This window comes from Pseudonaja textilis, chromosome 5 (genome assembly GCF_049901715.1).
Source record: "Pseudonaja textilis isolate UNSWEBS1 chromosome 5, rPseTex1.2, whole genome shotgun sequence".
NCBI lineage: Eukaryota > Metazoa > Chordata > Lepidosauria > Squamata > Elapidae > Pseudonaja > Pseudonaja textilis.
Window position 1 is genome coordinate 49,404,551 of NC_141994.1, and position 23,458 is coordinate 49,428,008.

Here is a 23,458-nt window from a genome sequence, read left to right on the forward strand (position 1 = left end):
TATGATACATTGGAATCCTAAATCAACAATGTATAACATAGGAACAAAGGGAATTTAGGGACTGGATTCCATAAACTTCACAATCATGACTAACTTCTAAAGAAGAAAGGTGTTTGTCTGTGTGTGTGTGGGCAGAGGGGGATATAAGCAAAAAAAGCAAGCAAGCGAATTCTTAACAATTCAGTCAGAATTAAATGGTTCACATAACACACTAAATTGTAAACATGGAATAATAAAACATAATTGCTGAATTTCCATATCAAGCTATAGCCAAACAAATAAAACATGTATTTAATATGTTCTCACATACCTTTTGTATATTTGTTATATATTGATTATATTTTTATTTTCTGTGATAAAAACATAATAATAAATTAACAGCAGTTAAAACACAAAATTATAATAAAAATATAAAAGGGGCTATGGCTGCATCTAATCAAACTGTTCCTGCAATACACTAAAGCAAAAATTAACTTATTTTAGCACAATCTAGCATGTTTTACAAACCTAATGGCAATGACTTACTGGTTTCTTGAGATCATCTACTGGTCGAACTGATAGGTTTTCCAGTGGGATAATCCCTAGAGGCTCTTTGTCCTAATAAACAACAGAAATCATAAGTGAACTGTCCTAGTGTGCACATAATATCAGTAAAATTAAGGTAAATCTTAAGTCTCCATTTCAAGATGTCTGATAGAAGACTTAACCCTTTTTCTTGCATGGGATTCCAGTTCAGCAAAAAAAAGTTTCATCTTAGAAAAAGCCTTAAAGCTGAAATGGGAAGCAAAATAATAATTTCTTAAGAGTTTGGAATTAAGATTAAGACTAACCTTTACTGTCATTTTTTACTGTAAGCACACTAGCACACATTAAAAATGAAATTTTGTTGCTTGCTCTCAAAAGAAAGTGCATATCTATTCATACACATACATAACACACATATACACATGCTATATCCATATCCATTTACATATACATACATACATGCACACATACACAAACACACACATACACACACACATTGCTACACCAAGGAAAGGCAAACCAAGTCATACAACTTCTGCTTTAGAAAGGAATCAGGGGAAGAATTCATTCCAGAAAGACAAAGTAATGAGAATATGATCGGCAGGTGATATATACCTCCCCCATATAATTTTGGAGAGCTACAGAGCTTTCTGCAAATGCAATCAGATTCTTGTGGCCTGTCAGCTGCCAGCCCCTCCAGCAGCTGAATCAGAGGAGGAGGAGGAGGCGTGGGAGTCAGGGTCAGCATCAAGGCAACCTGAGAGCTCTGAGGGGGAAGAGGGACTGGAGCTGGCAGAGAGAGAGAGAGACAGAGGCGGAGCCTGGGCCACCTGTCAGCCCTCAGATGGAGAGTCAACAGCCCCCAGGTCTGGAAATGGCTGATGAGGAAGAGGAGGAACAGCTGGGTCCAGTGCCTGATGCGTGGATGCACAGAAGGCCAATGAGAGGAGAGTAGTGGAAATCCATGGGCTGATCCTTGAGAAGGAAGAGCCACTGCTGCTAGCGAAGCCCCACCTAGCTCTGGGGATTAAAGGCAGCGGGTGGAGATGAATAGATGTGGCAGACAACTATTCATCTTCCAGCTGGACAGACTTGTTAGCCTGCGGTTGGAAAGAAACTTTTTTCTGGGGTTGCTGGTGCTCCTAATAAAGGAATCTTTGAGTTAACTTCAGAGGGTTTGTCTTGTTTGGGGAGCTGGATCAGAACACAGATATTCATTCACTTTGCCATGAATTGAAACCATGATCTCAGTGTCACGAAGGATTCTGCATCCTTTCATCAATGTTTTCTCATGTTGATTGCTTACCTCTACAAGCAGAAGTAGTGAACCAAGCATTACCAAACCTGAGGTGTGGTAATGTGGAAGTACATAAAGCTGGAAGACTCCTGCTTGGATATATCAGCCGGTAGTTGGCTTTTCTCCATGCTCTTCCTGAATACAGTTATGGCTCAACAGAGCAGTCAGCGTGAAACTTGGACAACTTTCTGATTCACCTCAGCTCTAATTTCTAGCCAAAAAATCTTATGCACTGAAGATGATCCCTGACGATGCTCTTACCGTGGTGTATTCAAAATAGTAGAGGCAATTATCCGTCAGAATGAACCAGCGGCGTTTCCAGGTCTTCACTCTGCCTCCTGCAACAAAAAAAGAATGAAATGAGCTAATTAGATTTTTTTTTGAGAGAGAGAGAGAGATAATGGTAAAGCTTCTTTTCATAAATCCATAAAATGTGAGGTACTATATATCTTAATATGAATTAATGAACAAACAATATTTGCTGTAGCTAGTACAGCCAGAGGTCAGAAACGTCATCAAAACATCAAAAGTTAAATACCAGTTTGTTTGTCTGTCTGTTTGTTTTTCACATTTCTGAACCATCCATCTCCCTCAGAGAAGGACTCTGAGCAGTGCATAATAAAACATGGGAATATGAAACAGTATATACAATTTTAAAAAGTTAGAATTAAAAGTTTTTTAAAAAATTAAAACATTTTAAGGAGGCATTAATGACAGTTGCAGCATCCTAGGGTTATGTGATTATCATTATAAGCTTTACAGACAGCTTTTGACAGGCATAATCAATGGGGGAAGCTGGATTCATTTAACAACTGTAGTGATTTGTTTAACCGTGGCAAAAAAGGTCATGAAATAGGTCAGTTCTTGGCAACCACTTTGTTTGGCCACAGAAATTCTGACTTATGGTAATAAATCTAGGGCTTCCTGTACATTTCTTTCCCTTTAAAACAAGTCATGGAATGGCAAAGGTTTCACAGTATTGCTTGGCTTCTTGGTGAAGGAAGAAGGAATAGATGATGTTTAGGTAAAAATTGGGACTTTGCCCCAGGAAGCTTATTGGATTTGATTCAATTGGAGCCAAAATATTTTATTCTTTCTTTATGGCTTTTGATTTATACCTTTAAAGAGCACAGAGGAGAACTTCAAAGAGCAGTCTGGCAGAAGAATGCACTGTTAATCAGAAGTAAACCTCACCGCCTTAATCCTAACAAGCAGGTTGATGAATTAGTGAAACAAAGTATATGGAAGAGAAAGGAAAGAAAAGAGCATTTCATTAAATCATCTGTCTTTGAATGGTGGGCTGCTGGACAAATTATTGGTCAAATTACTGGTTCTTGACAATTCCGGTTCCAATCTCCCGTTCATAAATTCTGTTTATTATGCAGGCTTGGAACGCCTGTCAACATAGCTACATAGCTTTCAATTTATCCTTTGAAAAAGTGTCCCCAGCATTCTTTGAAGGTGGCTTTCCTCCAGCCCATTAAATGATGCCAGTCAAATTACCCAGGCCAAGTGAGGAGCAAAAAATCAGCCACTCTGTTAGGGCTTTGTGTCATCTGCAGGAGTCTTTAGAGAAATATATACCAGAGCCAAACACCAGGGGTCATTCTCACCCCATAGCTGAAGGCTGGCTGGCTGGCTGGCTGCCTTCTGCTGATGCTGCAGTCCTCTGCTACAACCCTTTTCCTTGAAAAAAAAGACCTAAATTTGAGTAGAAGTTGAGGAACAAGGTTTTTTTCCCCCTTATTAGCAAGTTACAAGCAGGTTACCTAGCTTGAGGAGCCAGCCTTCCCGGCTTGGGTTGAAGAAAGTGTGGGTGAGATCATTTCCGTCGTCCTCTGGGATGGAGAAGGGTTCGTTTTTGATACTCTCGAATAAATTCTGCCAGGGAAAAGGAGAAGAGAAAGCAAGGAAAAATCCTGATGAGTTTTAATGTTCGGTTTACCAGGTCAATGTATTTATTTCTCTGGAGCAGTTGATAGGCCTCCTGATTCGAGATCTCAGGTAGAATCTCTCCCTTCCTATGCCATCTGTTCCTTTTGATTGGTCTGGACCTTGACTGGATCTCAAACCAGCCCTTTCAATGGACAGTCCTTTCTGTTATTAACTGGCAAATTTGCACTTTCTTAAGATTAACCATATAGACCAGGGATGTCAAACTCAAGGCCCACAGGCCAAATCCGATCTTCAGGGTGCTTAGATCTGGCCCACAGTGCTGCCCTTGAAACAGCGAAGGACTGGCCCGCGGTGCTTCTGCTAGCAAAAATGGACCTCGGAAGGGCCATGTGTGGCCCTCCCAGACTCTGTGTTTGGCCATGTTTTGACTTCGTGTTTGGTTCTGTTTTCATTGGCAGAGGGCTGCACAAGGCTGTTGTGGCCAAAAACAGAGCTTATGCGGGCTGCGTGCAGCCCCGCCAGGCTCCGTTTTTGCTGGCAGAGTGGTGCAGAAGGCCATTGTGGCTGAAAACAGAGCCTCGAGTGCCATCAAGCTGGCCAGGCCCCATAGCTACACACCCGTACCCACCTCCCACAAGGTCAAACGCAACCCTGATGTGGCCCTCAATGAAATCGAGTTTGACACCCCTGATATAGACCAAAGCAACCTGAGTCCCTAAACATATGTAATATAGTTACATACAGTTTTGACTGAATCATCAGACATTTAGTATTACTACTGATACAATGGAATCTAAACAAACTTCTTCATTCATCAAAATGAGATAGATATAGGTTTTGCAGTTTCCTAAAAAAGTGAAAGAAATTAGTTAAACCACTTCATTCTATCAGTTCTCTCTTTACTCTCTCTCTCTCTCTCTCTCTCTCTCTCTCTCATTCTGTGTGTGTGTGTGTGTGTGTGTGTGTGTCACTTCCTGCAATGAAACTTATTTTTTGTGCCATTCCTCTCAATCTAATTGGAAACCACAATCCTAAAGCATATGCTGTGAATCACGCATAAGCCTCACCAACTTAGTCCTAATAAGTACGTTGAAACAAATGGATGGAAAGTGAAAGAAAAGAGCATTTCATCACTACTGAAAATTAACTCACTCTATGCTCCAGAGCCAATTTGGTGGAGTGGTTAAGGTATCAGGCTAGAAATCAGGAGATAGTCTAAGCACAAAGTCAGTTTGGTGATTTTGGGCCAGTCACTCTCTCATAGCCATAGGAAGCACACAATGGCAAACCACTTCTGAAATCTTGCCAAGAAAACTGCAAGAACTTGGCCAGTCAATCATCAGGAAAAAAAATGACCCAAAGATAAGCACACACAAATATGCTCAGGAAGTGGATTTACATTTTACAGCATTTTCTTAAATCTGGGAGTACCATAAGTTCTGTGTATATGCATGTAACTTATTGCTAGGTTTCCAAGGTTTTTAAAAGTGATTTCTCACCCAATGAAGTAATAACATTGGACTACTGGAATATGATATCATATATTATGTAATGTCCCTGCAACTTCCTGAAACTGCTCACTCAGAAAGCTCCGCTTTTACTCACAAGGTAATTTCAGATTTCTATACAAAGTTGCAAAGGGTCGTGGTAGCTCAGTGGCTAAGATGCTGACCTTGTCAATCAGAAAGGTTGGCAGTTTGGCAGTTCGAATACCTAGCACCACATAATGGAGTGAGCTCCCATTACTTGTCCCAGCTTCTACCAACCTAGCAGTTCGAAAGCATGTAAAAATGCAAGTAGAAAAATAGGGACCACTTTGGTAACAGCATTCTGTGCACCTTCAGCATTTAGTCATGCTGGCCACATGACCATGGAGACGTCTTCAGACAGCGCTAGCTCTTGGGCTTTGTAACGGAGATGAGCACCGTCCCCTAGAGCTGGAAACGACTAGCATGTATGTGTGAGGGGAACCTTTACCTTTATGCAAAGTTACATAGAAGTGTTTCAAGATAATTTTTGAAAGCCAACATTGAATTTGTACAAATTTGCAAACTTTTACAGAAAATACAAGTAGCTCTATAGTACAAATAAAACATGCTATGAAACTCTATTTAAGAACCTAAGCACTGCAAGAAGAAAAATGAAAACGACTGTATAATTCTAACAGTCGCCCACATTCAATTGAAAAGTGTAAGGTCATATATAAATGAAGATATGACTGTGATAATCAAGAGTTCCCATTAATGTAAGGAGGCCTGTATGCATACAAATGTTTAATAAAACAGAACTGTGAAGAGCATTGCTAGTGGGCATGTTCATTTATGGCTACCCAGTATGATTCTATTTATCTTTCATATATTTGATCAACACACTACAATTTGAATATCCCTATCTGGTTTAGGGATCGTAGAATAAATACAAACAGTACCACAAACTACCGATCCTAGTTATTACATAGACACAACCATGTCATCTTCTTAGCAACAATTCAGAAGTGGTTTGACATTTATTTTTCTAAGGGTTTTTTTTAAAAAATTCCTTATCTAGCCTACACCCTTGTATTTTCTTAATGTTCCATCCAAATCTAACCAAGTTTGAAAAAAGTAAGATCATCTAGATGGAATTCTTTACTTGAATATATGATGATTTCCTTTTGTGTCTCATCTCACATACTCCCTTCGTTGTTGTTAGGATTTAATGTAATTAAAATATGCCAAACTGGCCTACAAACTGTGAATGCAAAACAAATCTAGTTCTTTGGGGTACTTGGCAATTAGTGCATCTTCTTTAGACGTATGACAGTGTATGTCTAATAGGCTCACACTAATTTGTTTTTCCTTAGCAAACAATGCTATTTATAGATACAATTAAGCAAACTCTCCTATCACTCTATCCTATGAGTATGCTGGAAATAAATGAATTTCTGAAGTGCACACAATCATTAATACCACCAGAAATTAGAAAAAGTGTGTTCGTATCAATAAAACAGATGACATTTTAATTTTGTTTTTTTTTACATTACCTTTAGAAGCACTTCTTCAAGATCTGCTCCATTATTGATCCCTCTGTTCATGGACATGAAACGCTCAAATGGCGGCTTATCTTTGACATTCGGATTGTGGAGACTGGTATTCAACATGATGACTGAGAATGAAAGGATGTAGCAGGCATCTGGCAAAGAAAAATGTAGACTTAGTAGCTGTCAATAGTGGGTTTCTGATATATATATATGCACACTGTATATATATATATATACACACTGTATATATATATATATACACACACACACACAATGACGTGGGAAAATACCCAAACAAAGCTGAATACACTCTCTCTCTCTCTCTCTCTCTCTCTCTCTCTCTCTCTCTCTCTCTCTCTCTCTCTCTTGTACCCACCTGGATGAACACAAAAATGCAGTCAAAAAGCTGGAACACACTTCCTCACTAGTCCAACACATGGAAGCCACAGGTCATAGCATCAACTTCAATGGCACCAAAACCCTAGCCACTATAGAAAACCCCAGCCACAGAATCATCAGAGAAGCCATAGAGATTGAAAAAAGACCAGAAAGCATGAATAGAAGAGATGATTCCACCAGACTGTCAATCATTTGGAAGCCTGCACTCACAAACAAAAAAATCTTGACACCACAAGCCAGGCAAACACCTGGGCACAGACAGATCCCCCCTGATACCTCCAGCTCAAACACACCCCAACCAGGCACCCAGATGAAACCTAGCTTCCTAACAAATGATAGCCGTCCATTTACCCGGAGCCAAGCTGCACAAAAGGCCTCCAATAAAGGAACACAATGTTGCCAGCCAATCAAGATACAAAAAGAGCCACAAAACAGACAGGAGATATTAGAAACACCAATCAAGCAGAACACAGCAAACTCCAAGACCAATAAACACAGACCAAGATTCCCAACCAATCAGGATGAAGAAAAAACCATTCTGGCACAGCAATAGGCTGCCTCAAATTTAAAACTGAAACAACTGTGGGGGCCTGACTCACAGACGGACACAATACAGAAGCCTGATGATGGCAGATGAGATTCTGCTGAAACGTTGCTACAACTTTAAAAGCACAACTATAATGATGTGGAAAAATACCCAAACAAAGCTGAATACCATAATGTAAGTACTACTGAAACTTTATATATATATATATATATATATATATATATATATATATATATATATATATATATATATATATATAGAGAGAGAGAGAGAGAGAGAGAGAGAGAGAGAGAGAGAGAGAGAGAGAGAGAGAGAGAGAGAGAGAGAGAGAGAGAGAGAGAGAGAGACTTACCTTGACACCTCATCTGGTAACAATTTTCTCCAAAACATTTGTCATCACAAAGGCAAGTCTGGGCTACATGTTTTTGTGACAGCCTCATTTTGTACACACATTGATATTTTATTTCTGGGTCAGTGCAATAAAAATATTGGGGCTACTATACCAGAAAGACAGTAAAAAAAGCTTAAGTAAAACAGCCCAGAGTCTTCTGGAGCTGCATCCATAATAAATTAAATAAGTAAAACAGTAACAGTATGTTCTAACCCTTTTCAAAGGTATTGTGCTATCTCAGATATTCTCTGCCCAGCTTGGCACCTATTTGTTTAGATCCTTAATGGCTTTTATAATTTTCAGGAAGTCCTTTTTATTTTTAGGGGTGCAAAGCACACTCGTCCATGTTAATACTTATCAGGATTTGATCAGGTTATCCTTATCTTCTTTGTTACTTTTATTTACTCCCCTAACAATAAGTTGAAAGTAAGGTAAAGTTAAAGGAATCCCTTTGAGTTTTGCTCCACTGGTCATAGAGTACCTTAGGAATGGTGCTCATTTCCATTTCTTTAAGCCATTGAGCCAGCACTGTCCAAAGACATTTCTGTGGATTATGTGGCCAGCATGACATCATGCACACTGCAGCATTAAGCGTACAGCAAAACATGGAAAACTGTTACCGTCACAAGGTGGGGATGGCTTACCAGCTTACCTCAGGACACCCACAGCCAGGCCATTCACATCCCAACAACTGCCTCACCTTGAGGCACCAACACATTACTCAGCCTCCTGCATTATTGCTGCGCCATTGCCGAAATAAGTGGGCTGGCACCATGAGGCAAGGCAGTTGCCACGGCAGGAATGGCCTGGCTGCAGGAACCCTGAGGTAAGCTGGTGTGGGGCCCATGGGGCAGCCCCACCACCCCCACCTTGCAACAGTGGCATTCCAAAGAATAAGACCTCCTCCGAAAGTAAGCCCTAGTGCTTATTTTGTAACTCAAAAGAAAATAAGACCAGAACTTAATTTTTGGGAAATGCAGTAGGTTGCAGAAGCTGAGGCAAGTGATGAGAGCTCAGCCTATCCCCCAGTGGTAGGAATTGAATCACTGGAGTATAGACCTTCTCCAGCATCTTTTAAGCCACTGAGCCACTCAATGAGTTGAAAGGCAGTGTAGAAAATATACATGAACTGAAGTTAGTAGATAATACAGAAATAGTATAGACCCATTGATTTGAAGCTCAGATTGAAATCAAACAGGCATCTCTATCCACACTATTAGGACTAGTGTTTTAGGATCCTAAATAAATATCTCCATCCATCCATTCACCTGTTGACTGAAAAATGCCTGGGTTACACTGACAATACCAATTGGCAAAAGCTTCCATCATACGGTCAATCTTCTGGGCCTCTCCAGGCAAACGGAAGCTCCACAGAAACTGCCTGTAAAGAAAACCATATCTTCAGAATCTTCTATCAGAAAATGGCAATGTTTTTCCTGGAAAATAGAAATGTGTACAACTTCATTCCTCCTAGACCTTGGTAAAGGTTGGTTGTTGGAACTCTTTTTGGTTAACTCCAGTTTTGTTTTTCTGGTGAGACATTTTCACTTTTATATGCATTTTTTTTGTTAAATATATAAGCTGCCCAGAGTCACTGAGGAGTTAGGTGGTCTTAAAATTGGGATTAATAATTAAATTAACAATTCTACTATTTTGGGTAATGTTTTGCATCTGATGTTTTATTAATTGTATAGATCTTTTGACTTAGTTGAGATGTAGAGGACAATCCTTTCTTTTTGCAAAAAAATGAAGCTAGGGTTATAATTGTGGCTTCACATTCATGACCTAGGATTTTCTTTCTACAAAGCAGCTATGTTCATCTTGGATGCATAACCAGTTCAGGTGAGTCTAGATTCTAGAAGCTACATTTCCACAGTATACTAAAAACTAGGTTAGTTTTTGTGGCTTAGTTACTTATTTTGTGAACTTGAGACATTTGGATAGTTTCTGGTTCAAGTTATGATACAAGCTCAGTGTGTGTGCATCTTGTGTGAGTGCAGCCAAGTGCTAAACTATTGGATGGATTTCTCTTCCATTCCACAAATTCAGAATCATTTTTCACAGTGGCAGAGTCTTGAATCCTTACTGGTTTAGCATAACAAGGCTGGAATTTCTCTCTCTCTCCCTCTCCCTCCGCCCTCCCCTCTCCCCTCTCTCTCTATTTATCTATCTATATGCATAGAATGGAACAGAAACCACTTAAGTGCATGAGAGAATTTATCCATTTGATTCACATTGGCAGCATCTCAGCTGGTTTCCCTCTAGAGAAGGAAGATGAGCATCAAGATCAAAAGAGAGCCATAGAATAACAATGTTAGAAGGGGCCTTAAAGGTCTTCTAGTCCAACCCCCTGCTCAAGCAGGAGACCCTGAACTATTCAGAACAAGTGATTGTCCAGACTCTTCTTAAAAGCCTCCAGTGGTGGAGCACCCACCACTTTTGAAAGCAAACTGTTCCACTGATTAATTGTTCTCACTGTTGGAAAATTTCTCCTTAGTTCTAGGCTGCTTCTCTCCTTGATTAGTTTAGTACCTAGCACCTAGTCTCAATCTCTGAGTTAGTTTGCATGTTTTGGAACTTACCGTAGTGCTTGAACAAGATTGAGATTGCCAAACTGGTGACATTCTACAAAAGCCTGGAGAATCTGGAGATTCAGTGGATCCCTGGCAGGAGAACAAGAGCAAGATAAGATACATGGATTTTTTCCCACCCCAAGCATATTTTCCCCTGTGACCTGAAGCCCAGAAGTGAAACATAGTTGTGTTTATTTACTGACAATTCACTTACCTTTGTCCTAGGTAATCTCCTATGGCTTTTTTATTGAGTCCTTCTCCCTGGTAAAGAAATTTAGCAACTTCTTGTGCATTCAAGGAGAGTACCTTGTGCTCAACCAGATATTGAATACCCTGTTTGGGAAAATAGAGGATCCGATGAGTTCACTGTGGATGGACTATTGGTTCCAAGAAGCAAACAAGAATATGTAAAATAAGGGACTATAACAATGAGTGGTAGTTATTGTTATATGTGGGCAACTTAGCTTAACTGGTTCTAGTTTAATACTACCAGTTCCAGTTCTGGTTGCACAATACAAAAAAGATGTTGAGGCTCTAGAAAGTGTGCAGAGAACAGCAACAAAGATGATAAGTGCCAATCAAAGAGAAGGATTAGGAGGGTCATGATAACTGTCTTACAGTACTGAGGGGCTGTCATACAAAAGAGTGGCTAGGGTTCTAGAAGTGGTGGCTGCTCCATCACTGAAAGTTTTCAAGAAGAGATTGGACAACCACTTGTCTGGACCAATGGAAGTTCTCCTAAATGAGCAGAAGGTTGGACTAGAGGACCTCTAAGGTCCCTTTCAAACCTGTTATTCTATGTTCTTTTTTTATGACCTGAATTTATTTTAGGCCATAAATTATCCATTATCTCAAGTCTCAGGAATATACAGTTGCCTATAGAAAGAGATAATAGGTTGTATAACTGGCTAATAATTTCTTCTCTGTGTATTTTAAGATTTCCAACAGTTTTCTTTCTCAAAATTAACTTACAACAGTTGGGCCATATGTTTCTAGTAAGCAAAGTATAGATGGATTCTGGAGCTCTGCTTTAGGTCCTGTGATTGTGGGGAATCAGAACTGAGATTCTTAAAGAGATTTCTCTGTGATGACATCATAACCATAGGAATCTCTTTCATGCACATGTAACTTTCTTAATTAATTGCATCAATTAAATGAAAATATTTTGTTCCACCAGTTCCTTATTTTATTTTTCAACATGTTCAACTGTCTTCAACTTGCAGCTGTGTTTATGATAGCACTCCTCAATGTGAAGGTAAGTGGGAAATGGTTCTCAGTGTCGATGTTTTAGTGTTTACACACACATTCTTATTTGAAGAAGAGGGATTTTAAATAGGGCTGGACATATTTTCTAGTTGAACTAGTTTTGCATAGGTAGGTTCTTTAATAACCTACAAATCAATCAAAAATAATAATGCAACTAATAAAACACAATGGATATCAATCATCCTATCAAATTGTCCTCCATGTTTTTTCTTAAAGGCCTTGTTCATATTCAGCACACCTTTACCCCAATGTAGTAATGTAGGTAGCTGCTTTTCTATTAAGATTCTAACTACCATTTAATGATTGAATGGTCACTTTTGACTGTAGTGTTGATAGTAAAAGGAAGTAATTACACTGAAAGTATCAGAAAGAAATCATTCAGTGTGAAGTGCAATTCACAATAAGTTACAGTTAGTGGAATGCACAGAGATAATTACATCTAAAAAAGAAAGATAAGGATAAAGACAACTTCAGTTCCATCTTTGTGTAGGCAAGTACCTGGTTGTGATAAATAGAAAGAAATATGGTGAAACCAAAAACATGGGCATATATAAGAGCTCCAGGATGAAATTAGCTGCAGTTAACATAACTGCTAATTAGTAATTTTGATTTTCCTTTTCAAGTACAAGCAGGGGTGGGATTCTACCAGTTCGCACCTACTTGCTAGAACCGGTTGTTAACATTCTAATCAGTTTGGATAACCGGTTGTTAGAAAAAATTACTGGCCTAATCCTGTAAGGAAGGCAAGAAGGAAACATTCTGGTGTTGCTTACAGAAACTGCCTCTCCATTAACCCTTATTACATTCTTGGCAGGACTAGACTTCCTGTCTCTGGAACTTCTCTGGAGTTTCCCCCCGCTCCTTTGCTGGTACTTTGCTTGTGTGGAGTGACCATTCAAAGTTACAATGGCACTGAAAAAAGTGACTTATGACCATTTTTCACACTTATAACTGTTGCAGCATCCCCACAGTCATGAGAGGCCAGGCCTCTCACATCGATGCGTGCCTCGATGTGAATGATATTGAGTTGGCCATGCCCAGCCAATAACATGACCACAAAGCCATGTCCACCTGGTCACATGACCACCAAGACATGCCCACCAATTAAGCCACACCCACAGAACAGGTTGTTAAAAAAATTGAATCCTACCCCTGAGTATAAGCTATCAATTCCAAGGAAGAGAAAGACGATTGGAGGAAATACCAATGTGCTCTTTATTCATTTGTTTGTTTTTAGGAAGCAGATGTTGGGAAGGATAGATCTAGACCACAAAAGAGCAGAATATTATGTGTATTCCTAAGCACTTTTCATCAGAAAGAGGACCTGGGGTGCTTTGTTAGAAATTCATTAGAAAGAGGATCTGGATTTATCAGAGCTAGATCTGTCTTTCATCACATGGCTTATTTCATTTCTTATAATTTCATAGTGATCTCATTACTTGGCCTTCAAAACTTTCATTCAAGTTTTCTCATTTGTTCCATTCTCTTTTTCATGTAGTATATTGTACATAGGCTGGTCTGGCCATTTTAGTAATCTTTAGTTAAAATTCACGCTGACTTCGAGCAAATATTTTGCATACCTGAGTTCAACAGGAGCCCAACTATTATGTGACAATGGGGATCGTTGTGACATGGGTTTAACACTCAAAAGGAACAAAAGCTTTAGTGCTTTTCTCAAAGACAATTAAACCCATATTCAAAAGCAGGGCAAACAATAGATAACTGGGTGGGGATTATGCCATAAAATGGCAGAAAGAAAGAGAACCACTTTCTCTCTCCTTCTTAACCACCCATCCAAGTATCATCACCTCTGTTTCCACCAGTATTTGAGCTGGTTCCTAAGATGCAGATTGGCTCTGAGACATGATAGGCACAAGAGTAATTCCTTCCTTCCTTCCTTCCTTCCTTCCTTCCTTCCTTCCTTCCTTCCTTCCTTCCTTCCTTCCTTCCTTCCTTCCTTTGATTATTTGAAACATGAAAACTGAAATTGTGTACAGATTTATTCCTACCTTAACAGGATCCATATTAAATTTTTTCCGTCCAATGTTCAAGTTCTTATCCCTCTGAATAAGTTTGCTGCAAATATAAAGATAGGATCAGAGCATGGGGGAAAACAAAGGAAAGTCACCTTCTGTCTTTTCTAGCTGTTTGCTAAGTCCCAGAAATATACACCAACCTCCCGCATTGGATGTTTTTAAGTTCAGTTTATACAACTGATTTTCTTAATTTTAGGCACATTAAATCGCAGTTGCTTACTTGTTTTATGTCAGACAAAATATAGGTACAAATTAAACATTACTAATTTATGAAATAAAAGGAACAGTATGAAGCAGAGTAAATCTTCCCTTTTGCTCTGTGCCCATCTTATGGAGTATTTCAAGCAAAAGTTAATTAATTATAAACAATATTATAAGCAATAAAACCAGAGTCAGTTTGGTCTGCTGCTTAAGGCCTCAGGTTAGAAAACCAGAGACTGTGAGCTCTAGTCCTGCCTTAGCCATGAAAGCCAGCTGGATCATCTTGGGCAGTTACTCTCTCTCAGCCCAATTCCCCTCACAGGGTTATTGTTTGTGAGGAGAATAGGAGAAAGAAGCTATATTGGATATGTTTGCCACCTTGAGTTATTTATAAAAAATAATAAAGTTGGTATATAAATAAATATTTCTATTCTACTATCTACTACTACTATAGTATAGTATAAATAAGACTTATACTACTCTTGCTCTCTGTAGTCTTATGTTTCAAATCAAAGTTTCTATTACATATATTGTTTAGAAGATCTCTTTAAGCACTTGTTTGGTTAAGTATTTTTGTAATTTTGGATTAGTAATGTTTTCAAGGAAACTGGGAAATGCTGTATAATTGACTTGTCAAGTGGGTGACATATAGATATGTCATATGTTCATAAAGATATGCCTGTCCTAAGCAAATAAGCAAGCCAAAATGGCAATTTAAATTTAGAATTTAAAGAAGAAACATTTTGCATTTTTGACTAGTTTGGTTTTAAAAAACACTTAGATTGCTTGTGTTCCTTGTGCATATAAAATCCAGCAGTTTTTATTGCATCAGTTTCTAACCTCCCCATGGAGCTCTCCCAGGTCCTGAATACCTGACACAGGCAGCCTGTAACTAGCTTTAAAAAAAACAACAACCAAGAATTGCTGTTATAAATTGCAGGCAGAGTTAAATGACAGAATGGCAGTTCTCATTTCAGGCAAACAGATTAATCAAACAGAAGTTAGGGTGCAAAGCAAGCTGTATAACTCTGAGTGCTCTTAAGTCTCACTGCTGCTGTTTTTCCCTTAGTGTATGTTGCTTAAAGTGGCTAATTCAGTGTTTTTTTCAAACTTTGGCAACTTTTAAAATATATGGACTTCAATTCCCAGATTCCCTAGTCAGCATTCTTGATCATGGTTCAACTCAATTCTCCACAAATTTAACTAATATAGTAAAGGCTGTTAGCTGAAATAGGAAATATCCTTTTTGTATAAATTGTTCTCAAGACCCCTGAAATGTATAGCTTGAAAAAAAAACTTTCCCCCTTTTATATCCACAGAGACCTTCTGTGTGGAACATCCAGAATTTCCTAGTTTTGTTTTAAATATATTTACTGTATGTATGTATGTGGATGGCACCTTACCATGATTGTGCTTGCTGGAAATGATCAATCTCCAGAAATATTTCAGCAATCTCTTGATTTATTTTCTGGAAGCAAGAAAAACTATGAGAATGAACATAGGGAGAAAAACAGTGACCATACTGAATGTTTTACAAATATTCTGTACAGAAGACTAGGTAGTGGAAAAAAAAACAATTACATGCCAAACAAACAGATATTTGCCTTTTTCAGTCATTTCACTTAGATGCAATACACAGATTTATCTAACCTTAGAATATCTGTTAAGATATATTGTTACTATGTCCATGATACAGATGAAAAAATATTTGTAGAAAGGTAGAGATTCTCTAGATCAATAAGTCACAGGCCAAGTAGAGATAGTCATGCAACTAACTTCTTGTAATAATGCCAGGACTCTTTTCCCAGAAGCATAGCCATTATCCAAATATATTGCTCCATCTCACAGGAAAATAGTGCTTACTCAGTGCAATACACTTGACTTTATAAGACTTTTTCTACTATCTATAACCCTTTGACCCTAGGGTCAAAAATTACCTAGGGGCATCATTGATTCAGATAATCCTTTGCTTTCTCTCAGCCATCCCCAACCTGGGGTAGTCCAAATGCTCTTGACTAGACCTCCTACAATTTCCACTCCACAGTCAGTAGGCATATGGAGTGGGATTTGGCCAATTGTAGTCTACCCTACCTAGTTGGTGAACCAAAGCAATTCCTACCTGAATATCGTCCATAAAGTCTTTCTGATGCTTCTCCATTATCTCTAGCTCAGTCTCGTCAGCGTCATTCAAGTCAGATGAATCTGAAAGAGAGAAACATTTTTTATTCCCACTATGAAACTCACTGCAGTAATAAGAGTAACATCCCAAAAGACATATATGGTTAAAAAAAAAAAAACCTCACATACATGTAGATTCTTTCATTCATCTTCAGTGGAAAACAGTCAGATCTAGATGGTCATGAAAGTTTCAGGAGGCAAAATTGTTAGATTACTCCAGAACAAAACCCATGAGTTGTCATTAACAGAACAAGTAACATAAAGTGCTCACAAGACAAGAAATTTGCCAGACAACCCTGAGTCAATGAATGAGAAGTCCAGGTACCAGGGCAAATGACAATGCAGTGTTGAAGTTCAAGTGGGCAGTCAGAAGATAAGTTTGAAAAAGAAGAGTAACATTACAAGGCCTGAAGTAGATTGATGAGGTTGATCCCACAAACTGAAATTACATTAACTAGAAACTTTTATCATGAGAGTTTTTCTGGTTATGCTTCTGTTTCAGCTATTTCTCAGATAAATGACACCATATGGATGTTATTGAAAAGTCTGTTTATGTGTTTTTCATTGTTGAAAGCAGAAGCTGTGATGCAAATTCATGCAGATGCTTCTATTCCTAAGAATTTAAAAGGAATTCCAGATTTCTTTTCTGGCTTAAATGCAAGGCAAGCTAAACTGATTATTCTTTCCTATTGTCATCATGTCATGATGCCTGCTGAGCCATCTTCTCTGAATAGATATCTTCTTCTAGAGCAGAGGTCTCCAAACTTGGCAACTTTAAGACTTCAACTTCCAGAATTCTCCAGCCAGCTATTCAATTCAAGTTTGAGGATCCCTGTTCTAGAGAGTAAAGTTCATGACTGTTCTGACCCAACTGGGTTCCCAAAGAGCAAACACAGACAAATGCAGCAGCCCCCACCTTTTAAGGTTTAATAACAAATTCTGTTCTGAAGTCTGCTTTCCACTAACTAGCTCTGACAAGAAAGAGCCTTGCCAAGTTGTTTGTCAAGGCTACCACAAACCCAGAGATAAGAACTAATTTACCAAATTCTCCAAACACGAACTAAGATGTCCACCAGTTGAGTTTAAGAGCTTCCTTGCTTTCTGCAAAGAACGCTTTTTCAAACATGGCTGTTGTCTTCTTGTGGGAGGGGCCATTACCTTGCAGCCTTACTCCCAAGTCTCCTGTGCTGCTGTAATTGTTCTTTCCACTGAGTAATCCTTTGTGCACGTGCACTTGGCACAGGCTCCTTGGGAACCTCCTTGTCACCCCAGCCCCCACAATCTCTGAAGGCAGCAGTCCACTCCCTGATGGTCCTGGCCCCTCATCAGAGTCATTGATCTCCTCAGCCATCTGCACTTGCTGCCGGCTAACCACAACAATGACTGAGTAGGGATTTGAATCCAAGGTTCTGAAGTCCTAGTCTGCCATTTGAATTATTCTACTAAATTCTATCTCCATACACTTAATTTTTAAAAATTAGCATTGTGGGAATAACAGATCTGTTTCCACAAAGCTAATTAAAAACTAAATTTGGGAATTGCTGTCATCAAATCCTAATAAAGTGAGTGGTTAAAAACAGTGGGGTATTCAAATAAAGTTGCCACCAGTTTGGTGGGCATGGCTTGGTGGTCGTGCTTTGTGCACATGCACACTTTGTGTGCATGTGTGCGCCAAACACGCACTTTGCACAGGCGCAGAGGCGTTCTAACTTGTCTCCTGCAAGCCTGCACGATGTTAGTCATGGCAGCAGCTGCTGTGTGGCACTATTGTGCACTGAGCAAAGCAGCTGCACTTTGAATTCTGGCCATAAAAGTGAGTATGGGAGCCCGGGCGGGCAGGTGGGCCAAACACAGAGCAGCGAAGAGAACCGGTTTGGTCTCCACCGCTCATCGCCCACTACCGGCTCTCCAGAACCGGGCAGAACAGGTCGAATACCATCACTGGTTAAAAATCAGAATAGTGCAAGCAAGAGTATTCCCTGTGACACTCTGTGGAAGTGAAAGCTGGACTTTGGAGAAACAGGATACAAAGCATACTGATGCTTTTGAACTCTGCTGTTGGGAAAAAAATCCATCACAATATCATGGACAATAAGAAAAATGGATCATTGAACAAATCAATCTAGTGTTCTCACTCAAGACATGTAGCATCGAGGTGAAATTATCTTACTTTGGACTCATTATGCAAATATCTAGCTCCCTAAAGATGTCTGTAATGCTGGTAAAGATGGAAGGAATGAGAAGAAGAGGATGATCAACTGCATGATGTGTGGGCTTTGTTACAGTGGCAATGGGTGCACCATTGGAAGGTCTGAAAGATTGTTCTGACCCAGCCAGGTTCCCAGAGAGCAAACACGGATAAGCTCAGTAACTCAAACTTTCACAGCTTTAATCTACAAATAAACTTCCTTGTAGATAACGGATGGCATGCAGCCAATTAGTCCAACTAGAAAAACCTTGACAGAAGTCTTCAGATAAAACCGATGCCTTTTGCAAAGGCAAACACCTTTTGAAACCAGGCTTATATTCCCTGGAGGGAGGGGCCATTACACTGCATCCTTACTCCCAAGTTGCCTGTGGAGCTCCAGCTGTTGTCTTCTACGAATCACCCTGCACTCATGCACACTTGGCACAGGCTCCTTGGGAATCTCCTCATCACTGCTGCCAGCTCCCACAATCTCTGAAGGCAGCAGTCCACTCCCTGATGGTCCCAGTCCCTCCTCCAAGTCCTTGCTCTCCTCCACCATCCGCACCTGCTGCCAGCTAACCACAACAAAGACCTAACTGGGGCAGATTGTCATGGAGAAAACCTATGTGGTTGCTAAGAGTCAAAAACTTGATGGCACATAGTCAGTCAATGAATCAGTCAAAATGAGAGGTTGAGCATAATCATCTTATGGACCCTTCTAACTCAATACAGCCTTTTTGAATGGGGGTGTGGGGAACCAGGGAAGAGAACAAATAGATAACCAAATGGAAATTACAGCAATACATCTAGTCAGTGATCAAGTCCTTTGTGTTATGAGAATAGCCTGTAGCTGTGGAAGAAGAAGAGTTGGAGGATGGGGATCTATTTCTGTTCCTGCCAGGTGTACTTATGGAGAGATTTGCATAAAAGCAAGCAGGCTGTAGCTTTAGTGGAGACAGTCAGCAAAAAGGTGAAGCTTGGATGAGTTGCTGTGAGTTTGAGCTGGTAGCCCCTACTGTTTGCTCCAGTAAATGGCTTTAATATTTCACAATTTCTTTCAAAGAAAACAAATCCTCTGTGTAAAGTGCTTGGGTCCCAGAAAACTCACAACATGGAGGACTGAATGAGCAATTCATTAGAGTCATTTCCATGTATATCCTGAAAAGGATCCAAATTGGGTAACTATTTTGTTGAGAGAGTATACCTATACAATTACGTGAGCATAAAACCTAACATTTATAGCAGGACACCTGTTATAATATCCTTATCTACATAAAACTTCCTCTCCATTTGAAGGGAGATTAAGATGGTAGAAGATTTTGAAAGAAATGGAGGCCTTATCAGAAACTGTCCATAAATCTTACTCTAGCCTGTGCAGAGTTTCTGTTTAGTTCTCCAAAATGGGGTGGCTGATGTCAGAGATAAAAGCCACAAAATGGTTTACTAAAGAAGCAGAAGTAGCAAGCCGACAGGGTGGCAGTGGAGGATAATACTACAGTTAAATCATGAATGCTTAGCAAATATTTATCTATTAAGGAGAAACAGCTATTGTAACTGCAAATAAATGCATTTATTTGATTATAAATTGTACCATTTATGCGGCATTCACTCTAATGTAGAATAAAGGTATCACAGAAACTTATCACACAAATGTAAATGTCAGATCTCTCTGTGAAGGCTATGCTTTGCTTTAGCATACTGATATTCAGAATGGACCTTAGTTAGTTTGGGGAAATTAATGTTTAGCAGGGGTCAGGATTAGTTCTTCCATTAGAGAAAATGAAATGGTTCATTTCTAATAGTTCTGCAAATTTAATACACCGTGGTTATTGTAATTATTAGGATATTTTAAATTGCACCACATTGGTTTATTTGATTGGTTTCTGCTACATTAGAACAAATATTCTTTGCAAGCACACTCTGTAATTAAGTAGCACATCATTTTATTTTTGTCTTATTTTCTGCTGTCAGGGTAGAAAAAAAGGAAGTATAATCCATTGGTCCTGGAAACTCTTTCTCTACTTTGTATTTCACATGCAGATTATTGCTAAATATGGTCAGAAAAAGGGAAGCCACCACCTAGACCCAAGATGAAATTTGGATATGAAAAAGGAGGAAGAGAAACAAGAATCCCATTCAACATGCCTGTTTTTTCTTGGCTACATTTTTAAAAGAAAAAATAAAGAGGAAGGCTGATGTGTAATTATTTTTCAGAGCCCTAATGTAAAGCCTGACGAAAATGGTGATATCAACATAGAAGAACTGTTTTTAATGAACTTTTTTCATTGGGAGAGGCTATTGATATATGAAATCTTTTTTAAAAACTTCCAAGTTTGTGTTTTTCCATTGAATTCAGCAGCATGATTTCTGAACAAAAAAAAAAAAAGTTCCAAATGCGCTCATAGATTGCATACTCTCTGTTCCAGAAAAGGAAACGTTCACATTATCATATATTTCACTGGCATTCAGAGAGAATTTATTGCCTAATGATTGCCTCAACTTACTATGTCACTTCCTGATAGTACAGTATTCATACAGTATTCACTTCCTGATAGTACATACATCCATATGTAGTTTACTCATCTGGTAATGCAGAGATATAATGTTTTAGCCACAGCTGGGATGAGCAATGGAGTCAACAAAAGATACAGCAAGTTAAAAGATACCAAAACCACGGTGGTGCACTGTTTAGAATGCAGTATAGCAAGCTAATTCTGCCCACAGCCAGGAGTTCAATCCTGATGGGGTTTGAGATTGACTCAGCCTTATGCCCTGATTACCACCCACATAAAATATTGCAATATGCTATACAAGAATCTACTTTTGATGACTAATTGGAAGCAGCAATCAGTGAAATTTATTACAGAGGACCATTAATGTGGGCACTCCACTGGCTTCCACTAAGCCTCCAAATGCAAATCAATGTTTTGGTTTTGACCTCTAAAGACTTAAGAGTCTAGTTCTTAAAATGCAAGCAAGACTACCTTCTCTGTGTAGAACCAACTTACATTTGTTTTGACTGGAAATGTTATGGGTTTTGACTTCACATGAAGTGAAGCCATGGATGGCCTCAGAATGGTGTTTGTTGATGGTGGCCCCTGCCTTCCCTGAAGATCAAATCAGCATTTCTGTCTTCATCCAGAAATGCAGTGAATATTGGAATATTTCAAAGAGCTTTTTGAAAATTGAGGAATAATTCCCAGAATGGGAAAGTTGCACATGGATTTGTTCTTTACTTAGGAAATAAAAATTTGTTTACTTAGGAAATATAAACCCACAAGTTGGGCTTAGTAATTGTGTTGGTGAAAAAGATCTTGAAATAGTCATTAATAGCAAACTGAATATAAATAAGAACTGTGGTGTGGCTGCAAAGAAGAGAAATAGAATTTTAGATTGCATGAACAGAACCATATTTCTATGAACTGAGTTTAAAAGAAGGCAACTGCGTGTTGGGGAGGGGGGAATTACTTTGTGACAGTAAGAGAAATTTAACAGTGGAACCAGTTACTGCGGGTTGGGGACAGGGAGTTACTAATGATAGTTGCAAAGAGAGAGAAAGATGTTTCTCATTGAATTACAGTCACCATAGTTCATATGGTAGCACTATGAGTAAGGTAGCAATGTATTCCAGATGCGCAAATTAAAAAGGCAGAAGCTTTACATCATATAAAAGCAACCACTTGCCACACACTGCATATTTTGGGCTAAGTATTTACGAGTAATGTATTTATAGCACACTTTAAAATATTTACTTTCAGAATGAGTTGACTCTACATCTTTTGCCCATCAAACAGAACAAGTTTTCTCCAGGACCTCCTGACCAGCACACATACACCACAATATTCAACAGGAGGAAAAGCTCAACAGCAGATCAGGTATTTTGCAAATGAAAGGCTATTCCCTTGAGTTTTCAGAACACAGCCATACAGATGTTATATAACATCACAAAACAATATCTGGCTAGCTGTATTGGATAGTTTGGTGAAACCAATCACATAATACCTGCCTCCTGGTGGTCCATGTGTAAATTCAATCAGAAACATTTTCACTTAAAAGCATAAGATAATAGATGATAAGAAATATATTTGCTAAAAACCTGGAGAGCTACCAGTGGACATTTCAAATTCTTGGTTCTGGTTGAGTTGAACTCTGAGATAAAAATTACCATGTAGCAAGACAGGCGGCTAATAAATTTTACAAATAAATAAATAATCTGGGCATAGCTGAACTGGTTTGGTTGTGATAAAGCACGAGTTGTCTGATCAATATAAATATAAACCTGCAGAAATACCCTGTTTCCAGTCTTATGTGGCAAAACTCTTCCTGGAACAAACAGGATCCCTGGAAAAATGCTATGGATGGAACTTCTTTTCCAATAGAACTCAAAAGAGTGAAAGAGGTTAAAAAAAATAACAACCGCAGTTCTCTTTCCCAGAGAAATATCAGAATGCATTAATAGAAAATCATTGTATCAGCCATGCGAGGCAGTCCTGACAAGAAGCACATCCAGAAGAACTAGTTCTATTTTATTAAGGTGACATTAGCTGGTTATGTTAACAGAATTTTGCAAGTTTGAGAGTACATCTCTCTCCTGTTACCTTTGCAGCCCAAGAAATTAAGGACGGTCCCTTCCAAGATGTTTGCCATTTTTCTGCTATCAACCAAACTTCCCTTTATCTGACTGTTCTGACTGCAGTTCTTGTCTCTCAAGGTCATTCTCATATACCATTACATACTGTGACATAAAAGACTGTAATAAATGCAATTTTCTATCACCTCCAGATAGAGGGGTTTACAACAGCTGGAATATGTTCCAAAATGGTGCGGAAAATCAATAGATGTTCTAGAAAGCTATGTTTAAAATATATGCCAGGTTTCAATACATACTGTATAAAGTTGGCTGCTTAGAAAAAGTATACAACAGAGCAGTCATATAGGTCAC

The 23,458-nt window shown here is 38.9% G+C and overlaps 1 protein-coding gene across 1 annotated transcript in view; it reads right to left on the minus strand.

The window, feature by feature from the left end:
- Positions 1-23,458, minus strand: part of CYTH4 (cytohesin 4) — a 33,309-nt gene that overhangs the window by 6,841 nt on the left and 3,010 nt on the right. The window contains exons 2-11 of the mRNA XM_026700556.2: positions 16,270-16,352; positions 15,554-15,618; positions 13,923-13,989; positions 10,862-10,980; positions 10,657-10,737; positions 9,343-9,455; positions 6,741-6,889; positions 3,592-3,703; positions 2,084-2,160; positions 526-597 (exon numbers count right to left, since the gene is read on the minus strand). Of these exons, the coding sequence (XP_026556341.1) occupies positions 526-597; positions 2,084-2,160; positions 3,592-3,703; positions 6,741-6,889; positions 9,343-9,455; positions 10,657-10,737; positions 10,862-10,980; positions 13,923-13,989; positions 15,554-15,618; positions 16,270-16,352 (938 nt within the window). The remainder of the gene's footprint in view (positions 1-525; positions 598-2,083; positions 2,161-3,591; positions 3,704-6,740; positions 6,890-9,342; positions 9,456-10,656; positions 10,738-10,861; positions 10,981-13,922; positions 13,990-15,553; positions 15,619-16,269; positions 16,353-23,458) is intronic.